Source organism: Scleropages formosus, chromosome 15, assembly GCF_900964775.1.
Source record: "Scleropages formosus chromosome 15, fSclFor1.1, whole genome shotgun sequence".
Taxonomy (NCBI): Eukaryota; Metazoa; Chordata; class Actinopteri; order Osteoglossiformes; family Osteoglossidae; genus Scleropages; species Scleropages formosus.
The window spans coordinates 168270-184098 of NC_041820.1; the positions used below are offsets into that span (position 1 = coordinate 168270).

The 15829-nt window shown below is 54.3% G+C and overlaps 3 protein-coding genes across 3 annotated transcripts; 2 read left to right on the plus strand and 1 right to left on the minus strand.

Annotated features, from left to right (window-relative positions):
- Nucleotides 1–311: 311 nt before the first annotated feature.
- On the plus strand, nucleotides 312–3733 carry pef1 (penta-EF-hand domain containing 1). Its single transcript, XM_029258443.1, has 5 exons — nucleotides 312–359; nucleotides 1436–1733; nucleotides 2130–2285; nucleotides 2470–2613; nucleotides 2731–3733. Exons 1-5 carry the CDS (start codon nucleotides 339–341, stop codon nucleotides 2958–2960), a joined length of 849 nt encoding a protein of 282 aa, XP_029114276.1. The 5' UTR covers nucleotides 312–338; the 3' UTR covers nucleotides 2961–3733.
- A 1980-nt stretch (nucleotides 3734–5713) lies between these two features.
- Nucleotides 5714–6724, plus strand: LOC114912305 (platelet-activating factor receptor-like). Its single transcript, XM_029258568.1, has one exon. The coding sequence runs from the start codon at nucleotides 5714–5716 to the stop codon at nucleotides 6722–6724; it is 1011 nt and encodes a 336-aa protein (XP_029114401.1).
- A 1979-nt stretch (nucleotides 6725–8703) lies between these two features.
- Nucleotides 8704–14361, minus strand: LOC114912306 (disks large-associated protein 3-like). The gene is made up of 11 exons (XM_029258569.1): nucleotides 13507–14361; nucleotides 13171–13379; nucleotides 12906–13008; nucleotides 12680–12818; nucleotides 10805–11280; nucleotides 10183–10649; nucleotides 9922–10055; nucleotides 9706–9819; nucleotides 9505–9596; nucleotides 9100–9243; nucleotides 8704–8940 (listed from the first exon to the last, which is right to left on the minus strand). Exons 1-11 carry the CDS (start codon nucleotides 14359–14361, stop codon nucleotides 8704–8706), a joined length of 2970 nt encoding a protein of 989 aa, XP_029114402.1.
- Nucleotides 14362–15829: the final 1468 nt, after the last annotated feature.

Sequence of the window (15829 nt, forward strand, 5' to 3'; positions counted from 1 at the left end):
CGCACGTGGGCATGTCTGTGTGAGCTTCTTTGTTCGTCGCTCGTTCTGTATGGGAGCGGGTTCTGCTAAACTGCTGGTGCTTTGTAGCAGTTTAAGATGCTGAATAATTACGACTAAATGTGAATAAACATGTTAAAAAATCCAAAGCGCGACACCCGCCGCTGCGTACGCTCATCCCGCTCTACATTCAGAAACGAGCCGAACACACGCCTTCGCGCTGTTGCCACGCCCACTGCCACGCCCTTGACCACGCCCTTGGAAACGCCCCCTACCCCTTCGTAGGCCCTGTGATGATGTCATATCCGGTATGGGGCGTCGCCTCCGTGATCGCTTCCGACATGAGCTTCCCGTACGGACAGGTAAAGAGACACTTCCGGGTTGTATTTGTTGTTTAAAAGTGTTTTTTTGTTCCCTATTAAGTTTCACAGTTCGAAGAGTCTCCGTGGGACATAAGCACAGCGCTGTGATCGCGCTGAGCTCTTATTACTGACATACATTGTTGGCATGATGAGAAAGGAAACTCGACGTCGTCGTTAGCAGCATGTAGCTCCGCACTGCACCAGCAGCGGAACACAAGTTGAAGTTTATTTCTTTGTTTTTCTCGTATCGAAAGTTGTCAGAAAACGAAATAACTGATTTTGTTGAATTATCGAATGAATGTTTAGTCTCTTGGTTGGATTTATCGTTGGTTTCTGCAAGTTTTCGCTTTGGTTAATGAAACATGATATAAGCTCAGGCAGGCGGCGCCAGGCTGGCACTCACTCTGACTCAGTCTCTGGCAGGCTGAATCAGTGACTGTGTGTGATTCACAGTGCGAAACTGGCGAAATCAATCAAAATATTAATCATTATTAAATATCAGTCTATAAATATTAATCCGTACTGTTATTAATCAATATTATAATATTGTAAAACATTTAATTTTGGATGTGGTGACACTGGGAGATTGTTTACTAGTGGTGCATATGTGTGTATGATGAGTCTTTTCTCCCCTCGGGCTTTGCTATAGGCTGGACTCTGTACATGCGCACTGGAGCGCATCAGCAAGTCTTCTTATAAGTTATACACGTGTGTGTGGCATCCAATAAAGATTTCGAAGGTGTTGGAAACCAACCCGGACGGACGGGCAGCGTTTGTTATTTTCTGAAGCCCTAACGGTCTCGGCGAACCCGACAAGAACGCTCGGTTACAATATCAATCCATACATAGTCCTGTTGAGTGTTGTTAATGATTGAAATAAAATAAATAGGGAGAGCTGAGCTCAGACCAGAACCACTCACTCACTGTTCTTCCTCCTGCTTAGTTTCACCACCTCGAGTGTCGAGTGTTTTCTTATTATTCCACTACTACTAGTCAGACTGTACAAGTGGAACTCCTGCTCTGAACACTGGAGCCCTCCAAGCTGTCGATGATGACCAGTCCCTCTCTACCGCCAGGGTTACCCCTCCCAAGGGACTCGGTACCCCGGGGGGGCCTATGGGGGCGGAATGGCCCCCGGTGCTCCGGTCCCTCCCCAGAGGGGGTCCGGTGGCGGCCCCGCGCCGGGATACGCTCCGCCCCCGGGAGGACCGGCCCCCGGGGCTCCTTACGGCTCAAACCGCTCCCCGGGTGCAGGCGGGGCCCCCGGAGCCCCTTATGGAGGAGGGGGGTATTTTGGAGGACAGGCTCCTGGAGCACCGTATGGGGGATATGGACAGCCTCAAGGAGGACCCTATGGAAACCAGGGCCTTGCTGGTGAGAGCTTTTTTTTTTTTTAATTTTTGTTGCATGGTTTGACATAATAATAATAAATAATAGTAAGAATAATAATATTATTAAGACAGAGGTGCCGTAGTGGTTAGAGCAGCCACCTTGAGACTTGAAAGACCCAGGTTTGAATTCCAGTGCATACTGCAGTGCCCAGGTACTGACCCTGAAGTGATGCAGTAAAAACTACTCACTGTATAAAGGGGTTAATCAGTGTAAGTAGCTGAACAATGTGAACGACTTTGGAGAAGGTAAACAAATAAGCGTCAACGTATAGTTATTATTTGTGTAACTTGGCCCCCAGGTGCCGTAACCGTGCTTCTCCAATCCAACGTTAATCGGCGGTCGGGCTGCTTCTGCTGACAATTGCACGTTCCCCCGTAGGTAACATCCCCCCGGGCGTGAACCCTGAGGCCTTCCAGTGGTTCCAGTCGGTAGACACTGACCACAGTGGCTTTATCTCGCTGAAGGAGCTCAAACAGGCACTGGTCAACTCGAACTGGTCTGCCTTCAACGACGAGACGTGTCTCATGATGATCAGTAAGTACGGGGAACTAACCGAAACCCAACAAACAACCGCAGCTGAGATCGCAGGATGAGCTGCGGGTTCTCCTTCTGGAAAACCGCGTGAAAGAGTCAGTAAATGTGGTCATACATGTTGTTACAGATCACACCAGTCAGTTGAGGTACTTCTGGACTGACTTCTTCTCTCTGCCCCACACAGACATGTTCGATAAGACCAAGTCAGGTCGCATGGACGTGTTTGGATTCTCTGCTCTCTGGGTCTTCATGCAGCAGTGGAGGGCTCTCTTCCAGCAGTACGACCGGGACCGCTCGGGGTGCATCAGCGGGACCGAGCTCCACCAAGGTGAGAACGGCGTGTCGCATGCGTCCAGAGGAGGACAGGACCTGTTCACCTTCCTCACTAGGTGACTTCTGTCTAACTGTGAGCCTCCTGCATGTTTATTTCTGCTTGCTGCTCCAGCTCTGGGTCAGATGGGCTACAACCTGAGCCCCCAGTTCACCGAGAGCCTGGCCACACGCTACTCCGCCCACCGCGGCCACAGCGCCATGCAGCTGGACCGTTTCGTTCAGGTGTGCACGCAGCTGCAGTGCATGACGGAGGCCTTCCGCGAGAGGGACACTGCACGCAGTGGCAACGTGCGCATGAGCTACGAGGACTTCCTGTCTGCCGCCATCGTGCGGCTCATGTGAGAGAAGAAGCCTGGAGAGCCCCGGACTGCTGCTGGAACCCGCCCCGCTCAGCCGTGCCCCGGTACGCTCCTGAGGAGGAGAGGTGAAAGAGGACAGGAAAACACAAGGCTGGCGAAAGACTACTGCTGCTCTAAACTGAATTGTGTGTGTGCGTGGGCTTTGCATGTTTCAGAGCAGCTCTGGGAAGGGTTCACCTTAACTACAGCTAAGAGGTTGAGTTGTATCGCTGTGGTGACCACCTCAAACAATAGCAGGAGGACAGTCATGTGACCAAGCCAGTAAATCCTGGGACTGGACCAGAGCTGCTGATCCACAAGCAGCAGAACCCTATGCTCACAATTCCTTTTTATTCCTGGTTGGTTCAGGGACCAGTGTGTTGTGCAAAATCTATAGGTGTAGGGACCAGGTATGAGGGACTAGAAATGTTCCTGTCACTTTTTTTCTGTATATTGAAATTAATTTGGAAAGAAATGTCAAGACCTGCTAAGGGAAAGGGTGTGAATGAAGACAAAGCAGCAGAGATGTGGCTTGGTCACGTTTCCTTTACTCCGTTCAGCAGCAGGAACCCGGTTAAGGTGCTCATGGAGTCCTTGTTTCGCACCTCTCTACTCACCCCTTACTCTTGTTTCGCTGTAAACCTCTCACATAAACAGGCCTTGTGGCTATGAATGCATATGCAAAATGAACATGTGAAAGTATGCGATTGTACAGGCTTGTTCCAAATAAATTAATATGCTTGAATATGAGTTTTATTATCCATGAAACACATGATTTAAGTACACTGGCTACTTTGAGTGGTCGAGTTACACGTTTTCAGAGTTTTCCCCAATATTTATATGACGATGTTTTCTCTTGTTCTTTTTTTGAATCTGTTTATTGAAGTGAACATGACCTCTGTTTACCCATCAAGCAGACAGATGGCTGTACAATACAGCAGGAGTGTGGGAGTGGATATATTCAACTCACTTTGTGTTCGTGGCTCCTGTCTGCTGTTCCCGAGAGTCTGTGGTCAGTAGCAAGATGAACAACACTGCAATCTGTCAGTCATCGGTATTGAATAGGTCTTTGTGCAGGAGACACAGCTAAAATTTCAAATGAGTTTTTTCTTCCATTTTCTCTCACAGCTATAGTATGTAGTTATTGACCCAGATGCACAGCTGGCTAGTTTTACTGCAGCAGGTGGGATTTGAACCTGCTTCTTCGAGGAGAAATGCAGCACCCACACCACCTGCTGCAAAGCTAATAAAAGTGTTGAGAAACAGCGTTTTTATTTCCTACAGCTTTATCTGAGGTTTCTACAGAACCTGAGCGCAGCACTCAAATACGAGCGTATTGACAGTGTCGGCGCTAAAGGAGATGAGGAGCTGGTGCAACTGAACTTTGTCAACGTTTTTCACAGCCACACACGGTTTGTGTGTGTGCGCGCGTGCGTGTGATGATGTGCACCTGCTGGACCGTGACCACACTGTGCTTCTCGATCAGAGTGAAAGTTGTCTGTGGTCTCACCCGTCGTCTGGCACACGAGCGGCGTCTCCCGCTCTCTGGGCTCCACCCTACAGACGACACGCAGCGTGAGACCGGGTCTCAGCTGGGACACCTGGACACCCTGTCTGTGAGAGAGGAAGTGTGACGCGTGACCAGAGCTCTGGCTTGAAGGACACAGTGTGAGCAGCTCCATTCCAGCACCTTCTTCTGTTGCACACCTCTTTCTTCATTGATCAGCCTTCATGAAAAGTCCTCTCAGTTTTGGTATCTCACACCGTATCGTACCGTACTGTGTGTGGTGCTACCAGAGGTCACAGTCCACCTGGGTATAGCCCTCATGCTGAAAAGCAGAGTAATGGTGCTGCTCTCTGCCGCAGCTGTGTGTGTGTGTGTGTGTGTGTGTGTGTGTGTGTGTGTGTGTGTGTGTGAGAAAAAGATTCAGTGGCAGGTAGATGTTATAACTGAGGTCAGAGGTCAGCGGGAGGGTGTGTCTGTTACAGCTCCTGAAATGAGAAGGGAAGACACAGACATGTTTCATTTGTCTCTCACACAGACACTCTGCTCCTGTTCTTCTCTCACGACGGCAGGAGAACACTTACTTCACCTGTAACACACACCAGGAGAACAAGCAACCGGGTGTTGGGTGAGAGCTGCGTGTTGTGTGTGTCATGTCGTGTCGTGTGTGAGCCGTGACGTATAAAAATCTCTCATGGTTTCGGGGGCTGGGGGTGTAAGTTTTACAGCGAAACATAAGTAACATTTTCACTGACAGTGTTTATTACATTAACAGAGCGATGGTGAAAAAAGCGCTTTCAGAACATCAGTAGTGAAAAACAGTGATTCGTAAAACAGTTCATTTTGAGACATTTTTACTTTGTTATGGGTGTTACTTTCCAAATTCTCAGGTTTTCTACAGCTACTCGCAGGGCTTCTGTTGTACAGTATTTCTGAATTTATCATTACAATTGTTGGGCGGCACAGTGGCGCAGCAGGAAGTGCCCGGTGATGGACGTGGGTTTGAATCCCACTCAGTGTGCCTGTTGTCTCCGCGTTCGTTTCGGCTTCCCGTAGGCGCTCTGGTTTCCTCGCGTGTGTGTCGCCCCATCCAGGGCAGGGCACACCCTGCCTCACACCCCACACCTGCTGGAGGCGCTCTGGATCCCCGCAGCGACACGGTGGATGAACGGAACGACCATCTCTCGGTTACGGTTATGAACAAACGTGACGGATTGATCCAATCCCTCCTCTTTCTGTCCCGTCAGTCCAAGATGCGGCAGAACAGCACTTTGTCAGCAGCGGCGCCGGCGCCGAGCGCAACCGCGAGTCCTGCTGGCCCCGCCCACTGCGACGTCAGCAGCTGGACCGCCTCCGTCCTCATGCCGGCCGTCTACTCGCTGGTGTTCTGCGTGGGCTTGCCGGCCAACGCGCTGGCGCTGCTTGTGCTCTGCAGGAAGGGCGGCCGGCTGAAGGCGGCCATGAAGGTGTACCTGCTCAACCTGGCTGTGGCCGACGGGCTCTTCTGCCTCACGCTGCCCCTCTGGGTGCCCTACTACAGCCTGGGGGCCCACTGGCCCTTCCTGGACGTGCCCTGCCGCCTCGCCGGCTCCCTCTACTACGTCTCCACGTACTGCTCCGTGTGCTTCATGACCCTGATCAGCGTGAACCGCTACCGCACGCTGACCGCCACCCGGCACCTCTTGCCCATGCTGCGGAGGAAGGGTGCCGCCTCGGTCTCCGCGCTCACGTGGTTCGCGTGGCTGGCGTGTGCCGTGCCGTCCCTGTCCGCGCCGCAGCTGCGACTCGACTCCGGTCTCGCGCGCTGCTTCCAGGACGTGGAGCCCCGCATGGCGCTGGCCGCCTGCGGCTTCTCGGCCGTCTCCTTCCTGACCGTGTTCTTCTGCTACGTGTCCATCCTGGCGTCCCTGGGAGTGCGACCGCCGCGCCAGGGGCTGCACCGTCGCCGGGCCAAGGCCGTGGTGCTGGGCATGCTGCTGGTCTTCCTGGGCTGCGTGCTGCCTTACCACGGTACGCTGCTCCTGTGGGCCCTGCAGCGGTCCGAGCCCCGCTGCCCGTCTCCTGCCCACCACATCACGACCGCGCTGCTGAGCGCCAGCAGCGCCGTCAACCCGCTCGTCTACTGCTTCTCCCTGCCGCAGTTTCGCTCTGCGCTGCGCGCCGTCCCCCTGCTGCAGGGCATGCTGGGAGGACACTCCCTGCCGCCGCCCCCCGCCAACCTCCTGCAGAAGTCGAAAGGGAGCTCGAGGAGCACCCAGACCTAGAAGACAGAGCCCCTCCTCCGAGACCAGGTTCGGTCACAAGTGAGGGACAGAAATTTCTGGAACCGACGGACACAGTGCTGATGGACAGTAGCATACGGTGCACGTGGTCCATACCGCATCGCCACGGTCATTATGTTATTGTCACCTTTTCCTGTATGTTGTAAATAAATTATTGAAACGTTCAACTCAGCTCCTCAACCTTGCACTGCTTTCCACTGCTGGTTGTGCTTCAAAGAAGGGCTGTTCCTGGTCCTGTATGGTCATGTTGTGTGTAGAACTACTGTACCCTGGTCCTGTACGGTCACATACAGCCTTACGGGACACGCATTTGGACACGTTTTGAACGCATTTCTCTCCCACATCAGGGGAGGGGATAACCGCACGGGCAAACGCTGAGCGACAGGGTCATGGTTCGTCTGAGGAAGAGCGAACGGGTTTCGTCTGGTGACTCATGGACAGCGCCGGTCTCCACCCTGCAGCGCCCAGGCGTCGCACCCCAGCTTCCTGTCTGTGAGCCACATGAGAGAAAGAGGCGCCTGCAACCGTACTGCTTCCCGACCAAGCTCAGTGACAGTTAGGGCGCGTTCACAGCGCGAGTGTGTGGCGTTCAGAGTGGAACAGATACGGTCACGGCGAACGTCTCTCTGGGCTTCGCTACAGGCTCTTCAGCGCGTGTTCCACTGACCGCAGCCAAACGAAAGCCATAGCGGCTCCGCCCCTTTTCTCCAAACCAATCAGGACAGAGCCTGCAGCGTCGACACTGACCGCAGCAGCACCGCCGTCGCTCATGACATCCCTCTGCAGATTGACATGAGTGGAAGGGAAAACGATGCTGCTTTGCCCTTAGCTCATGCATCTGTCCAAAGCGACCTCTAGCGTTTGGACAATTCTTACTCTAGTATTTCAAAGTTACTGCGCGGTGAGGTCATGGGAGTGTCTTCCAGCACTGAACATGATGTCAGTTACACAGCAATGAGGGAGACATGACCAATGACACTGTGGCGAGGAGAACGGTTCCTCTGTGGTCCATGACTGACACGGTTCTTCATGTCCTCAGGGACCGTTCATCACAAGGCCCTGACTGACCCACTAAATACAGCACAGTGGTCTATGGAGTAAGAGTGTGACCGCAGTCAGAGCGGTTCAGTGTGATACTGTGACCGCAGACAGAGGTGTCTCATGATGGCTGAACAATATTTTTCTCCATCAAGATCCAGGGCAGTTCATCAAGTTGGCAAAGCCATTGCGCTCCTCAACTGAATGACCATGCAAGATGTGCACAGCCGTGCCTGTGAGCTCGTGAACGCACACATGAATATTAATAAGCTCTGATATGGAAGTGTAAAGATGAATCCAAAGCAAAAAACATGAGGGGCAATTTGCAAACATAACACGACCGATTTCAGAGCAGCTGCTTGTTGGACCGGAAGCAACAGAGCGGCTTTCTTGAGGTGTGTGTCACCTACAGGAAAATGAAGGGTTGGGTGTGTGGGTAGGGTTAAGGTCAGGGGTTAGGGTTAGGGTCAAGGTCAGGGTCTGCATCACCTACAAGGCTGTCACGGGTCGCCCATTATCGCACACAGCAGCTCCCTGAAGGAGACACACACAGCAGTGGTCCTTTCCTGTACCGTAGTACTAACCTCGCTTTTACAGTGACTTAAGGAGCCCGGCACGATGATTTCCGATGAGCACAGTAATGCTGATGAGAAGAGAAAGCGCAGCTGCTCCGCAGTACAGTGACGAGGTGCAGCCTGAGGCAGAGCCCTGCGCAGAGTGCAGGCGATGACGGCCACCAGAGGGCGCTGTCATTTCACAGTGGCAGGTTGGGTTAGAGGTCAAGGGTTCGAGGTTACAGGTCCAACCCAGGAGAGCACGCGTGTCATGATTTGCCGACAACCGGGTCGCCACGGAAATACGTTCCGGTCGCATCCACGTCTTTTTCCTCTTGTCAGTCCGGGGTTCGTGCAGCGCTTTGGGCCTCAGAAGCGGGTCTGTCCCTCAGCCAGGTAGCGCTCCGTGCCATCGGCACTCTCCCTAGTAGAGTTCTGGCGCAGGGCGGTGGGTCGCCCGCCTGCACGTGGGGTCTCGTGGGCCTCGGGACGCGGCCGCCCCTCCCCCGGCTCCGGAGACCATTCCCCGCTCGCGGAGACCGGCCCCTCCCTGGCGGCGCTTCCGCTGGGCTTCTTTGGTAACGGAGGGGGGGTGTTTCTCTCCCCCTGGAGGGCGGATGGTGGCAGATGTTTGGAAGGAAGAAGAAGGAAAGCAGATGTGTTGGAGGTGGAGGTGGTCAAGTCAAGAGGGAGTTCAGAGCAAGAGAAAAGCTCCCTCCTTCACGCTCCTCCTTCAGGACCCTGGAGGAGGATGGAGAAGCTCACCTGGTCGGGTGGCACCGTCCAGCCCGAGTCGCGCAGCCGCTGCAGGTCCAGGAACTCCAGCCGAATCTCCTCGAGGGCCAACTGCAGCAGCTCCCACAGCGCGGCCAGGGTGCGAGTATCGCGGTGGGGGGTGGCTGTGGGCTCCTGTGCGGAGGGGACAGTGTTGCAGCTGCATCATTCACACCTGCGCAGAGACTCCGTGTGTAACAGAAAAGAAGATGAGTGTGATGAGCTTGACCTTTGACCTCCATATCCACGTTCCTCACTGAGACCAAAGACTGGAGCTGAATAAACGTGAATCGTTGGGAAGAGATGAGATGATGATGTGTCACAATAGCTACACACTCCCGTCTCGTCCACACACACTGCAACAGTTCAAAAATGACATTTTAATGTTACGCTCACCAGGCTCTTCTGGCAGAGCTGGAAGAAGTGTTGGACCTTGCGAGACATCAGCAGCTGGGCGTCCTCTACTGCACTGCGGATCCTTGCCATGACTGAGTGATACACGGAGACCACATGTCATGCATGTAGATGTCACATATGTCACATGTAGCAGCGGCGCGAAGGATGTAGGAGTCAGGAGGTAAAAAGCCGCGTTCTCACCTTCCTCGGGAAGCTGGCTCAGCTCGGCTTCCTGCTCCATCCCTCGACACCAGCCTTCTATCCTCTGTACCTCCAAGCGGAGCAGATGGAGGTAGAACTCAGCATCCTGCTGGCCTGAAGACCCAAGACCTAAAAATGGGCTTAAACCCAGACTCAGTGTGGACACCGATCTTGAGGCTGGACGGCCCCAAGAACCCTGGGGCTGCCTGTACCCACAGCAGTAAGATTGGTCCTGGACAGTCCGCTGGAGGGTGGTGTCCCACAGGGCTTCAACACCTTGGTCCGGTAACCCCTCATCTTCTGCAGTCTGTGTTCCTGTTGTCAAGCTGCTGGAGTCCTGGAGCGTCTTCCTGCATGGATAGTGGACAGGTGGACAGTTGAGCTGGGAAAGGAGAGCTACGCAAAAGAAAAAAAGAACGTGAGAAGGAGAGGCAGGGAGTGGGGGAGGGGGGAGCTCTTCTCCATTCTCCTACATACCTCCTGTCCTTTTCAAGATACCACCCATCATCTTCTTTCTGAAGACATCTCATGTCACCTGTACCCGCAAGGCACCTTCCACCCTCTTGGTCTTGGATGAACCTCCCTTCATGTTCACTACAGAGGAACCCCCTGTCATCTAGATCTTGAAGGAAGCTCTCATCACTTTCACTCTGGATGTATTGCCTGTCATCTTGGTCTTGAATGTACCTCCTGTCTTCTTCACCTCTGAAGTACCTCCTGACCATTTGTTCTTGATGGTACCTCCCATCATCTTCATGCCAGCGGTATCTCCCATCACCTCGTCCCTGGAGGTACCTTCTATCCTCTTGGTCCTGGAGGTACCCCCTATTATCCTCCCCCAAGAGGTACCGCCTGTCCTCTTCGACTTGAATGCCGACGGACTGCATTTCCCGTACTGCTTTGCTGTCTGTATCTGAGTCAGAGAGTGTCCCCAAGGTGTCTCTCTGTCACACACAGATCATCACACCAGTCTCAGAACCAAGACAGACATCGACATTAACAGAGACTTCAGCCTAAACATCTCCACCATCAAGAGTGCTGGAGATGAGCGCCACACACACATCAGCAGAGCAGAACAGAGGTCAGAGCCCGGACTTGCCTGTATCGCAATGGATGTCCTGCAGCTGCACCCGCGTCCATCCCGGCCGGAGTTCACGCTGTCGTCTTCGCGCCCTCTTGGGTTCGTCTGGTTTCGGCCCAGAAGACTGGCGCTCAGGGGCTCCAGACCCTCAAGGAAGAGCATTTCTGGGGGCTCGCACACCTTTTCCAGCATCTCTGTGGAATAACTGCGCTGCTTGCTCCCTGGGCCTTGGAGGAACCCACTTTGAGCAGAAGTGTCCTGGGACCAGGTGTCTACCCACGCCGTGCCCATCCAGGGCGAGCAGCAGCCCCTGTGTAAATGTACCCCGCTGCCCTCCATTTCATCCAGGGACTGGCTCTGTGGTCTGCTCCTTTGTGGCCTTGGCAAACGCAGACTGCCTGTCGACGCCGTGCCGATGTGGGCTGCGACCCTGAGGCGCATCTTGGACATGCGGGGTGGCAGGGGAGGGGGGACCTTCCTGTCCTGTAGGAGTGCTGACATGGACAGGGACACACTTACACCAAGCAGTGGCTGAAGAGGGGGTACAACAGCAGAAGATGTGGATGTCCCTGCCAACAGACACAGGAGTGTGCAGGTGAAGCAGGTAAAGCGGGTAAAGCACCTAAAGCAAGTAAAGCAGGTAAAACAAGTAAAGCAAGTGAAGCAGGTAAAGCAGGTGAACCAGGTAAAACAAGTAAAGCAGGTGAAGCAAGAAAAGCAGGTTAAAAAGAAAAAGGTCAAGGAGGTAAAGCAGGTAAAGCAGATGAAGCAGATGAAGCAGGTAAAGCAGGTCAAGGGGGTAAAGCAGGTGAAGTAGTTAAAGCAGGTAAAGCAGATGAAGCAGGTAAAAGAGGTGAAGTAGTTAAAGCAGACGAAGCAGGTAAAGCAGGTAAAACAGGTCAAGGAGGTAAAGCAGGTGAAGTAGTTAAAGCAGGTAAAACAGGTGAAGCAGGTGAAGCAGAAGCGGCTCGCAGAGCTCAGCTGGACGAGTCCACAGGTGGAAAAAGACGGCTGGGGAGTCGGCAGCGAGGCCCTGAAACCCCACTAAAGCTCTGGCTCTTTTTCTTTCTATCTACGAACAGCACAGTCGTCTTACGTTTCACACCAGAAGAAGGAAGCGAAGTTATGAAATATAAGTGCAGCAGCGAGGTCCATCTAACCCCCCCCCCACCCCACCCCAAAGGTTAAAATGTCCACGTTCAGAATCAGATCGAAATTCCCATCTTTCGAACGCTCGGCCCCCAGAAATGGTGAGGGAAAAGAAGGAAAACGGCGTCGTGGAAACAGCGGAGAAGCTGCGCTGCACTGCGTGTAAAACCCGGGACACGGAACTCACTTCACGCCCTTTTCGTAGCCGGAACGGCAGACGGGAAGCAGGTGCGCTGGGGGTCTCTGCGGTGAATTTTACCTCGGTTACAACAGCAGCGAAGGCAAATCCACCCGATCAGCTGATGAGACGCCTGCATTACTGATCTTTCCCTCATCACGACTTGTATGAATCACAAACAAAACGTGTTACACACCTGTGCTCTTCGCTGTGTTTGCAAAGTGGGAAAACGTGGTATTTATTACTATTTATTACGGTCGACCTTTTCTTTACCAGCAATAAAGGCAAGAAGGAACAGGAAAGTTGAGCTGGAGGAAAGAAAACAGGCTGATTAGTTACAACTAGTGTTCATACAGTTAAATATGTTTATAATTAGTTATTATTATTGTATAATTATAACAATTATTGGAGGATCCACATTTCAGCCCTGTTGCACTAGCGTGATGGGACGGACCAGATTTTGACAGGCGGCCAAACGAAACTGAAATACAGTGAGCGGCGAAGCAGGAGGGACACCTGAGCCGTGATGAGCGAGGGACAGGGGTGCGGTGGGCGGAGCCTCTCACCTGCGGTCGCCTTGGCTCCGCCCCTGGACACGGGAGGCAGGCAGTCGTCCTGGGACACACCGGCCTGGATGGCACAGAGGTAGCTGTGGCTTCGAGCGCGGAACGTTCCGGGCAGGTCCAGAGCCTCCACCGCCTGAGACTTCCACGGGACAGGGCAGAGAGTCACACACACACACGCACACGCACACGCACACACAAACACTTACTGCTGTTCACCGAGCCTCACCTGGGTGTTGGGTGGGGGGCAAGTGCACATGTGGTGTGGACCGCGGTTCTTTGGCAGAGAATGAACACTTCGGAACGGGTCACTGCAGTGTGAACAGGAACACCTGGCAACGGACGGCACACACAGAAACACACGCTCCTCAGGCCCGACGCAACACTGACCACACTGCAACACTGGCCATCCATGAGCACTGCCCCTCCGTGTCCCCTGCTTCAGCCAGGTGAGTGACAAATCAGTAAAGACAAGGAGGGAGAGAGGACCGTACATGGTTGCAGAGTGGTGGTCCATGCTGACCGCGCGGCGGAAGGGCTCTCTGTGGGCAGTGACTCCGCCTCCTTCGGGGATCCCGGGTTCAGCGCCGTCACCCTCTGCTATGGCCTTGATGTAGCTGCCGCTCCGCATCCTGTGACACGGCACCTCCTCGGAGCCCGCGTTGTTAGCGGCGAGGTCACCAAGACACGTGTTCCCGGGAACCTGTCTCGCGCGCATGCACACATGCGCAGACACGCGCGCGCGCGCGCACACACACACACATGCAGAGAGCTGTCGAATGGACACAGGCTTTACACACTTTCCACCCTGGGCTCCTTTCCCAGCTCACCTGTAGGTGACGGCAGCGATGCTCTTTCACCTTTGACCCCAAGGCGTGCGGACAGTTGTCCCGCCCCTGACTCGCGCTCGCTGATGTCCACAGGCCCCTGCTGGCTGACTGCCTGCTCTGCTCCCATGCAGCCATTTCAGTGCTGTGCTCGGGGGCCACAGAGATCCTAGCGGTCAGCTCCCGGTCCAGGGTGCTGTAGCCTCGCATCGCTCCTTGGCGCCCCCTGCCGCTCACCAGGCCGCTGCCGTCCCGGTCGAGGTGCTGCTCGGAACCCCACGATGCAGCGGCTCCGTTCTCGTGGGACTCTCTGCTCTTACTGCGATCGTGGCTCCTGCTGCGTCGGCCGGAGCGCAAGCCATGCGGGACGGGGCCGTGTCCACCTCCGCTGTGCCCCCCCTCTGCCCGGTGCCTGCCCCCGTGACCCCCCGGCCTTTTGTCCTGAGGCTCAGGGCCTCCGCAGTTGGACTCGAACCTCGTGGCAGGGTCCTCCAGCGAGTGGGACTTGTTGAAGAGGCGCTGGACGGAATGCACCAGGTGTCGGATACGATTGGGGCTCTCGCCGCGCTGCCCCCCACAGGCTGAGCGGTGGTACTGCAGGGTGCGGAAGGTGTCCATCTGTGCCGGGGGGCGGAGCTGCGCCTTCCTGGAGGCGAAGGAGCCGGAGGAGCCGGAGGAGTGCGGGCACTGGTGGCAGGAGGCAAAGGGCTGCTGGCTGCCATGGGCACGGGGAACGGTGCCCCCTGCAGGCCAGCGAGCGTAGTCAAGGCGTCCACGAGGCGTTCGGCAGTCGTCCGACACACAGCGGCACGACCCTGGCGGCTGAGTGCGGCCTCCTTGCTGCCCCTTGATGGGCATGATGGCTCGGCCCACGTGGAGAAATGGGCCGGTCGCCTGGGACAATGAAACAGCAGCGAGACAAGGCTTAGGTTCACGGGGTGCTCTCCAGTCTGCGCGCACACACACACACACTCTCTCGTTCTCATTTTCAGTTCTAAACTACTCCTTCACAAGACTTCTAGGAGTGTGAACATTTTTTCTCTGGATAAATAAACATCGGGGGAACAAAGTGAGGTCTGAACTCTACGGATGTTCAGTGTCAAACGAATGGAGATAAAATGTTTCACGCAGTTTCATATTAAACGTCTGTATTGTCTTTGTAACCATAGGGCTTCCTGGGTCCGTGTTCATTTTTCCCCCCGAGGACAATAATCCAAGTTCACGTTTCAGTCGTCGGCATTTTCCCAAAATAGCCCAGCTGACAGCGAACACAGCGTCTCGTACATAATACGATTAATAATTAACCTTCATTTATCACGCCTTATTCCACGTTCACCGACAAATCAGATTATCGTGTTTACACCGATTTAGCTGGCTGTTTATACAGCTGGACAGTTTTTACTGTATCAATTGAGGATAAGTACCTTGGATCAAGACTCCTGCAGCAGAGGTGGGATTTGAACCTGGACCCCTCAGCAGAGTGTACAGCACTGTAGTTGGGGCAGCGAGACAAACTCCTGGCTTTGCTATAATTTGCAAAGTATAACAATGAGCTGCAGTTACACTGGCACAGCATCACTGAGCACCGCTCTGCAAGACAATTCTGTGACTGACATCATCGCTGCCGGAGTGACTGAAGTTACATTTCATCGCACTCGAGATGTGCTGTGCCTCGTTGATTGTTAGTTTTCAATAACTCTCACACGCACGCCGTCCGAAACCTCTCGTCCCATACGGGGTCGCGGGGAGCCGGAGCCTAACTCGGCAACACGGGGCGTAAGGCCGGAGGGGGGAGGGGACACACCCAGGACGGGACGCCAGTCCGTCGCAAGGCACGGCAAGCGGGACTCGAACCCCAGGCCCACCGGAGAGCGGGACCCGGCCAGACACGCTGCACCACCGCGCCTCCTCATTTTCAATAGCTGTAAATATCTATTTCTTTGTTTCGTACAGTTATCACTCCGTGACCCAAGAGTAGCCGAAATCGAGGTCCTGGTTGAGGACAAACTCCTCGAACCGGAGCCCAGAACGAGCCCATGCCAGTTGCTCCGCCGGAGGAGGACCGGCTGCTGGCCGTCAGGAGCTCAGCTGAGGCTCTGGTGTCGAGCAGCTGGTCTGAAGAGCACGTTTCTGCTGGAAAGAAGGGGCTCCCTGGACGGCGCTGCCCTTCGGACACAGCAGCTACCGAGTCTGTCTTTATGTTTGGAAACGAGAGCCATCAAAGTCTACTTTGTAACGGCTCCACGTCAGACGTGCAGGTCGTACTAAACCGTCAGGCGCGAAAGTAAACGTCAGCGCTGAGCGGAGAAAAATGAATTCGGTTCCA